Below are 9,140 nucleotides of genomic sequence, written 5' to 3'. Positions count from 1 at the left end.
ACATAGTTCTGACTGTCCTGGACTCACAGATCTGTTTGCCTCTGCTTCCTGAGTGCTGGGATTAAAGACATCACCATAATGTACAGCTTGTTGCATTTTTTGTTGTTGTTGTTTTTGTTTTTTCAAGACAAGGTTTCTCTGTGTAGCCCTGGCTGTGCTGGAACTCACTCTGTAGACCAGGCTGGCCTCGAACTCAGAAATCCACCTGCCTCTGCCTCCCAAGTGCTGGGATTAAAGGCATGCGCCACCACCCCCTGGCTAGCTTGTTGTATTTTTAAAATAAATAATTTCATCTGTGTATGCTCATGTTTTTTCTTAAATTGTGTTTTTATGAGTACAGCCACTGCTTGCAGTGGGTGGTTAATGTGGGTGCAGGCCTATCTGCTGTGTTCGAAACAGAGCATATCAGGAGGGTCAACAGGCAGGAAGATACTCCAATTTGAAGTCTACAAAAATCTTTTGGCCCCAACTCCTTTTTCTGTTCTCGTTTTTTTTAAAAGGATACTTAATTGTTTTATTATTATCACCTGTGCGTGCTGGGGCAGCGGTTTGTACACGGCACCCATGTGGAGGTCAGAGGACAATATAGAGTTGGCTCTCTCATTTCACCCGTAAGTGGGTTCCTGGACTAAACTCAGGTAATCTGCCTTTCTCTACAGGCTCCTTTACCTGTGGAGCCATCTTGCCAGCCTGTGAATCTTTCTAATCTAAATGTTCCTGTGACCAATGGCCCAGGTCTGCAAAGTGGATGCCAGGGTTAGTATTCAACATGGGTCACATAGTCCATCAAAACTAAGAGGCTATGAGGGTAAGAGTGACACTTGAGTTTTCTGCACCACGCTCGAATATTCTAGATGAAGTGATCTCAGAGGACCACGTTCACATGCAATGAAGACATGCTCAGCTTCATCCATCGACCCAGATTCACTTCTCCTGGAGCCATCTTTAAGCATTCTCTTAAACAGCTCACAGAGGTTCATGGTAAATAAAATTCGTAAGAGAAACAATGTAACTGGCCAGCAGTACTCACACTTGTTGGTGATCTGAGCCAGCCGGGCCTTCTCAGAAGAGAATGTTTCATCTAGGTCAAACAGCTCCAGGGGAGGGGGCGGCAACTCCCGGAAACTCGGAGGGAAGACCTAGGGGAAATGCAGTCTTTTAGCCAAGAGTCTCTCAAAGCCTAGCATGGGCATGAGCAATGAGAAGCTGACTGAGCCCGTCCCCTGGGAAGAGCCATCCCAGCTCCATCACTTCATTCATTAGGTTCATATCAAGTATGGCTGAGTCTCCAGTATGCAACCAAGCAGAACCAGCTTTAACCACACCACTAAACTGACCAAGCCACTATAACAGTGCCATGAATTCAGCCAAGCCTGGCACTGAGGGTTGTGCAGCACAACTTGTCCCTATATATATATACTTCCTTAGTTTTGAAACAGGATCTTGATACACACACACACACACACACACACACACACACACACACACACACGTATATGTATATATCACCACCCATCCCAGGTTGGCTCCAAACTTGTCACAGCCTCCTGAGTCCTGAATTACAGGTGTACATCACTACAGTCAGCTAGCTATTATGTGTTCTTCAGGAACAGAAGCAACTAGGGAAGCAGATGTATATTAGTATAGAAAGGGCTAAACTTAATATTCCTAAGAATTGCCCATACGTGAGCTGGTAATTGCCAGCAGGATTTGCCATTTTTTAGGATATAAACATCACCACCAACAATTTCAAACTAGCAAATTAACCAACTAGCTCTTTAAGTAACTCTTCAAGATTTCAGAATGTCGCTGGGCAGTGGTGGCCCATGCCTTTAATCCCAGCACTTAGGAGGCAGAGGCAGGTGGACTTCTGAGTTTGAGGCCAGCCTGGTCTATAGAGTGAGTTCCAGGATAGCCAGGACTATACATAGAAACCTTGTCTCAAAAAGCCAAAAAGCCAAAAAGCCAAAAAGCCAAAAAAAAAAAAAATCCAGAATCAGAATCAGCACTAGGGAGGCAGAGACAGGTGGATCTATGGGTTTGAAGCCAGCCTGGTCTACAGAGCAAGTTCAGAAAAACAAACAACCTCCCCAAGGAACAAACAAACGAACAAAAAGATCTCAGAATGGGGACAGGGAAAGAGAGTGAATGTTGAATTAGTGCTGTACTCAGAAGTTGTGCCACGCCGTGCACATAGCTGCTGCTCTGTAGCTGTCGCTTCTCAACTGAAACAGTGCCCCAAGAAAGGAAAACAAAGACTCCTAGGAGTTAGGAGACTTACAAGGTGTAGGAAGCTCACAAAGGTACAAGACTCACCAATCTACCTAGAGGTTAAACAAGCAATGCATTGTGGGAAAGGTGGGTGTTCCTCTCAGGTGGAACTTCCTCGGGCAGGACACGCCAAGATGCAGCTTTCCTGAGTACTCAGGAGAGCTGGGGTTGGGCTTTCTGTGGTGTAGCTACCCTTCCCCCTCCTGTGAAGAACGCTTCACCATGTTCACGTAAGTAAGCAATTTAAAATACCCTGCTGGTTTACTAGAGAGGACTGGGGTGGAATCAAGCATTGGTCTGTCCTCAGTGTCCTCTAGGGTGGACATGGCTGTTCATGTCCCCTCAGCAGGTTATACTGCAGCCACCCCCAACTGTTAAAGTCAAACTGAGATCTGAGTGCCCAATGCTGGGAAGGCATCTCAAAGACTTCTACCTCATTACCCAGTGTGGTGGTCTAGGTGAGACTGGCAAATATAGGCTCATGTATTTGTATCCTGGGTCCTAAGTTGATAGAACTATATTGAGAAGGATTAGGAGGTATGCCCTTGTTGGAGGAGCTGTGTCACTGAGGTTTCAAAAGCCCACACCAGGGCTTCTGCTCCCTCTGTCTCCTACTTGTGGATCAGATGTATGCTTTCAGCTGCTGCTTGAATGCGATGCCTGCCTGCCACCTCTCCTTACTGTGATGGTGATGGACTCACCTTCTGAAACTTAGCAAGCTCCCAATGAAATGCCTTCTTTCATAAGATGCCTTGGTATAGTGTTTCTTCACAGCAACAGAAAAGTGACTAGGGCACTCAGCAGTCTCACGTATACCTTGCAACCCCATGCCCTCAAGTGGAAAAGTTCAATAGCTAAGAAAGCCCATGCTCTGACTCCATACAGAAGGCTACCATATGTGGTGTCTGAATGTGCTTACAGGCCATGCTCTGGGACTCCATGAGGGTGCCATGCATAGTACAGACAAGGGTCCACAGGGAGGCAGACCCTGCAGCAGGTGCCCATGACACACTCACCGCAGGCTGAAGGGCTGGCAGCGGCATCTCAAACTGAGGTTGGACGAGCTGAAGTGGTTCATGTTTCACATTTAGTTCCTCATGAGCCCTGGGTTAATAAAAAGACAAAAACATGGGAATAAAGGTAAGACACTGATAAAGCACAGCTAACTGCTCACGCTGTGGACGCATCAACACCATGCAGAAAACATACAAAGTGTGTCATCTAAAGGGTTTGGCAAATAGCTCAGTAACAGCATATGCCCAACATATGTGAAGCCTCAATGCTTCCAGAAAGTAAAACAAAACAAAACATCTGTTCTGTGCTGGTGAGATGGCTCAACAGGTAAAAAACTTGCCACCAAGCTTAATGATCTGAGTTTGATCCCCAGAACCCACATGATAGAAAGAGAGAACAGACTCCTGTATGTTGTTCTCTGTCCATATGCGTGCGCGCGCGCGCACACACACACACACACACACACACCACGTGGGAAGCAGGAGCCTCAGCTGAAGAACTGCCTCCATCAGACAGGCCTGTGGGGCATTTTCTTGACTACCATTGATACAGGAAGACCCAGCCCACCGTGGACGGTGCCAGCCTCTGAGCCCACCGTGGACGGTGCCAGCCTCTGAGCCCACCGTGGACGGTGCCAGCCTGAGCCCACGGTGGACAGTGCCAGCCTCTGAGCCCACCATGGACGGTGCCAGCCTCTGAGCAGACTGTCCAGAGTTTTAAAAGCAAGTCTGTTGAGCAATGAGCCAGCCAGGAAAAGCATTCCTCTGTGGTTTCTGCTTCAAACTCCTTCCATGAGCTCCTGATCCCTCAGGGACATGGAAGTGTAAGGTTAAATAATCCCTTTCCTCTCCAAACTGCTTCCGGCCATGTGTTTATCACAGAAACAGAAAATGAACTATAACATACAAAACAAAATAAAATGTAATGCAAAGAAAAAATAATGTCAAAGTGTTCCTCCCCAGAACCATCTTTAAAGACCTTCTCTGGGATCCCGCAGTCCTGTCTGAGCTGAGAGAACTCCCTTTTACATTTCATCCCAATGGGCCTTGGTTTTTACCCGTGTGTACTGTGACCCTTGTAGCTCACTGTGTTTTGGGACTTGTTTTCACTCCTGGAGACAGCAGGTCCAGTATGAGCTGCTTCTGGTGAGTGAGCACAAATTTCCGTGTGTTCACTTGCCTCAGCAAGTACTGACTACATGTCTACTGTGGACCTGACACAAGCACTGTGGCAACCAGAGACAAAAGAGGCTCGCCTGCGACTACACTCCCACGGCACAGAGAACACCAGGCAATAGCCAGGTATCTGTAAGTAGTATGAAAAAAACCAAATCAAGGACAGACAGACAGACAGAAAGGGGCTGGATGCAGTGCTGGTCAGAGAAGCCTGAGGAAGAGAGGTGAGGAAGTATCCTAAGCTGGGTCAGGCATGTGCAGCCTATGACTATAATCCCAGTACCCAAAAGGCTATGGTAAAAAGATCATTCCAGGCCAGCCTGGGCTACACTGTAAGTTTCAGGCCAACCTAAAGTACAAAGTAAAGTCTAATTTAAAAAAAAAAAAAAAAAAAGCTTTAGGAGGCAGCAAAGACTAGGCAGAAGGGGAGTCTTTCGTGTCACAGCAAGGTGGGGAGAATGTAAGAGGGCATTAGAGGGGGCTGGAGAGATGGCTCAGCAGTTAAAGAGTACTGACTGCTCTTCCAGAGGTCCTGAGTTCAATTCCCAGCAACCACATGGTAGCTCAACACCATCCATAATGAGATCTGATGTCCTTTTCTGGGGTGTCTGAAGACAGCTACAGTGTACTCATATAAATAAAATAAATAAATCTTAAAAAAAAATAAAAAATAAAAAAGGCATTAGAGATGCACGGACCAAGCTCAAGGGGCTGCTATGGCCTCTGCTTTGCCTTCACTGCCCTCCTGTACTGTAAGGTCATTCTGCAAACTAACTCCTAGTCCAGTTTAATTTTTCTCCTTTTTCTATTCATTTGAACATGTAATCCTTCCACCTCAGCCTCTGTACCTCACCCCACATGAACATTTGATAAATATCTGTGTGGCCTTTCAAAATTAAGTGAGAGAAGCAAATGCCAGTGAGCGTACAACTTCCGCAGGAGTGAGGTGATCGGCTGAGCCACTGCTACCAATCACTGCCTCCATATTCTCAGGGCCAGGGGGAGAACTGTTCCTAAGAATGAGGATTATAGGTCCAAGACAAGTCAGACACTGTCTCAAAACAACTGAATGAATAGAAAAAGGAGAAAAATCAAATTGGACTAGGCGTTGCACGAGCGCGCAGTTACGATGTATAGTAAAAAAGGAGAGATTCCCACAGAGAGAAGACAAGTAACTCCCGGTGAGCGAGCACCTGGCTACTACAGGCCATGTGTTTTGACCCTGTACTGTGCAGGCTCACTGAACTCTTTCCAGTTAGACCTCAAAATACCTTCTAGACTATGGCATAGTTACTGAAGCAAGAGGTGTAGAGACTTGAAGTAGCTTTCAATGCTGATATTTTTTTTTAAAAGACAGGCAAGACATCCTCCTCCTGTCTCTCCACAGCCCATGCTGATATTCCTAGGTTGTGCCAGCACACCCTGCTGGACAGCGTTTCTTTAACCTATGTCTGCAAAGCTGTGCACTGCACGCTGTCTGGGGTGAGAATGGTTTTAGGAACTGAATCCACTGGGACAGGGCACTCTGGGGCAAGCACCATTGTCCTGTGTGATATAAGTCCTCACAAGGGAGCAGCTAAGACTCAGGGCCAGGGTCCAATCTGTGAGAAACTTGGAAAGCCCTCTAGCACAAGTGCATGCTCTCATCTGTTTTCCAAAAATAGCCAAAACATCCCTTTTCTTCTATCTGGAATGGAACCGAGAGCCTTCCGTGTTAGGCGCGAGCCTTTGCACCGAGCTGTACACACACCACCAGTCTGTCACTGACTGACTAGATGAGGAGTGTTGGCAGGTGGCGCTAGGAAGCACAGCTGAGCTTTAAAGGATCTCTTGGGGGGAAGGAGTTCACCAGCACGTGTCTAAAAGGCTGTGATGGACAAGCCCCAAGAGCTCAGAGCTGTCTCTGTTATGTTCAGGTGCTTCTAAGGGAAGTACACAAACCTGTGGACTATGTTTCTGGAACCCAGGACTCTGTGTTAACCCAGAAACGCTGTTGGCAAAGTAGAAAAGGCTTGATTACTCTAATGTCCTACTGATCCTGGAACACAGGGGATTGTAATTAATAGCAGTTCCCTTATATCATCCACACACTCCACACCAATTTCCCTACTGACTTGCACAGATCTCAGAGTGTCACCCTGTTACAGCTGTGTGACCTAACTGCTATCGCCAGGCTCATGTTCTCAAGCCAAGCAGAGTGGAGTGCAGTGTGCAGTCCAGGCAGCCTCAGTACTAACTTGATGACCTTGGGGAGACAGGTGGTGTCCAGCTGGTAAATGGACAGGTCAAAGAGGGTGGTAAAGTCACGGGGGTTCTCATCGCCCTCCTGGAGACACACTCGGAGCTGCTCTGAGAGGGTGGCTGTGTCTGGTACCATCGTGTAGTCGGAAATCTAAAAGCCAAGAGAGAGTTCCTTTCAGCACAAATAAATGGGAGTTTAATCTGTCAAGCAGCTACCATCTCGGTTCTCAATCTATAGAACTTCTATTTCCTTGCAAGAGACCCACCACTTGTCATCACTGACAATTGATCCTTCCATCAGCCACTTTATGCAGAAAAAGGCACAAAGTTCACTGGGCTGGCAGAGTCCAACTCTCCAATTACACAATTGCACTGCTGAGCACAACTGGAGCCAGGCTGACTTGACTAGTCTCTTTTACTATCATGGTCTCTCTTGAATTCTTGGCAATCAACTCTTGCTCTCAAATTTACTCACATCTCCACCTTTATCCATCAATATCCTTTTTAATCACTTCAATTTTGTCAAAAACAATTCTCCTTAAGGTTATTTTAATGAACAACATTTTTTATTATTTATTACAGTGAGAAACTGGAAGTGATAAGAAAAAGGCCCATAGAGTCCCACTCCGTCATACACACCTCCAGCATCTGGGCCCTGTCTGCTCTCTCCCCTTGCACAGCACATCCCCATTCTTCCCCACTAGCCACAGATGTCTTCAGAACTGCTCAGAATCAGAGCTGACATGTGCTCTGAGCTGGTAATGGCAAAAGACCAGGAGAACCTAAACCTCCACTTGAGATCGACATCTCACCAGGACACTGTTAAATATGGTGCAGTATAAACAAGGGAAAACACAGCTCAGTGTTGAGAGCTTTTCAGAGCACTGGAATTTGGTTCCCAGTACCCACGTCAGGAGGCTCCCAACCACTTGTTACTCCAGCTCCACAGGATCCGATGCCTTCTTCTGACCTCCTTGGGCATCTGCATATGTAGTATATATTCATATACATATGCACACACACACACACACACACACACACACACACACACACACACAGAAAAAGAGAGTAAATCTTTAATAAACTAACAGATAGAAGGCTCTTCAAGAAAGAACATGAGTGGGGCAGTGGTGGCACACTCCTTTAATCCCAGCACTTGGGAAGCAGAGGCAGGCGGATTTCTGAGTTCAAGGCCAGCCTGGTCTACAGAGTGAGTTCCAGGACAGCCAGGGCTACACAGAAAAACCCTGTCTCAAAAAACAAAACAAAACAAAGAAAGAAAGAAAGAAAGAAAGAAAGAAAGAAAGAAAGAAAGAAAGAAAGAAGGAAGGAAGGAAGGAAAGAAAGGAGAGAAAGAAAGAAAGAACATGGAACATGTTTCACTAGTAATTTTTTTCCAGGGGTCACATGTAGCCCAGGAACTCACTACTTAACCAAGGCTGACTTTGAAGTCCTGACCCATCTGCTTCCATCTCCCGCATGCTGGGACTGCAGGTATATGCCATCATGCTCAGCTCCAACAGTAATTTTAAAGGTGCTAAATAGTGTGCATACAGTGTGTGTAATATCACGTGCATAAAAAATGAGGGAAGGAGAATGCACACATAGATGAGCTTACCTAAGTATCAACTATCTCTAAAGAACCTATGGAACATTTTGTTTGATGTCACTTGAGGGAAATAATGAAATAGCCTGGTCAGAAGACAGAAGGAAGGTTATTCACTGTGTATGCTTTTTTAAAACTCAGAACTATGTGAATGTATTACCTATTAATGTATGCCTGTAACCTCATCAGTTTGGAATAGTTTCGAACTGCACTAAGGCTCAGGGAACCTCCAGGGAGAGGGAGCAGAAGACTGTAAGAGACTGCAGAAGAGTCAGAGGACCAGGAAGTCTGCTCTGAGATTGTCTCCCACAAATGACAGAAGCTATACTTAGCTGTACCTCAACAAAGTGGCATCCTAAAACAAGACCTGAACAATGACCAGACCAATAGACATGGGAATTTGGAAGGGGCAAATCTTACAGGGTCCCATCCCTAGACAAAGAACTACAGGCAGCTAACGACTGCAGAGAGAGGGAGAATGAGCCGGCCCAACGTTGAGCCCTGCTATGGAGCTAGATGTGGCAGAACAGCCTGTGATCCCAGCACTCAGAAGGCTGAGATAAGGAAGGCTGCTGTGAGCTCAAGACAGACATGGACCACACAGAGACACTCCGTCTCAAACAAAGAACAACAAAAGCTCTGGTCATCTGAAGGACCATGGCATGGCTCCGAAGTTGAATGCTTAGCATATAAGAAACTCCACCACAATGCTGGGCAGTGGTGGTGCACACCTTTAATCCCCAGCATTTGGGAGGCACGAACATATGGATTTCTGAGTTCGAGGCCAGCCTGGTCTACAGAGTGAGTTCCAGGACAGCCAGGGCTATACAGAC

General features: G+C 46.4%; 1 protein-coding gene across 3 annotated transcripts in view; it reads right to left on the bottom strand.

The window, feature by feature from the left end:
• Ift52 (intraflagellar transport 52) overlaps positions 1-9,140 on the bottom strand; it is a 28,221-nt gene that overhangs the window by 2,347 nt on the left and 16,734 nt on the right. For all 3 annotated transcript variants that reach the window (XM_031372655.1, XM_031372654.1, XM_031372656.1), the window contains exons 10-12: positions 6,698-6,852; positions 3,288-3,375; positions 1,031-1,139 (exon numbers count right to left, since the gene is read on the bottom strand). In XM_031372655.1, coding sequence (XP_031228515.1) covers positions 1,031-1,139; positions 3,288-3,375; positions 6,698-6,852 — 352 coding nt within the window. The remainder of the gene's footprint in view (positions 1-1,030; positions 1,140-3,287; positions 3,376-6,697; positions 6,853-9,140) is intronic.

Source organism: Mastomys coucha, unplaced genomic scaffold (assembly GCF_008632895.1).
Source record: "Mastomys coucha isolate ucsf_1 unplaced genomic scaffold, UCSF_Mcou_1 pScaffold15, whole genome shotgun sequence".
Classification (NCBI taxonomy): domain Eukaryota; kingdom Metazoa; phylum Chordata; class Mammalia; order Rodentia; family Muridae; genus Mastomys; species Mastomys coucha.
Note: the sequence above shows the minus strand (reverse complement) of the source record. Positions and strands in the feature narration are given on the sequence as shown.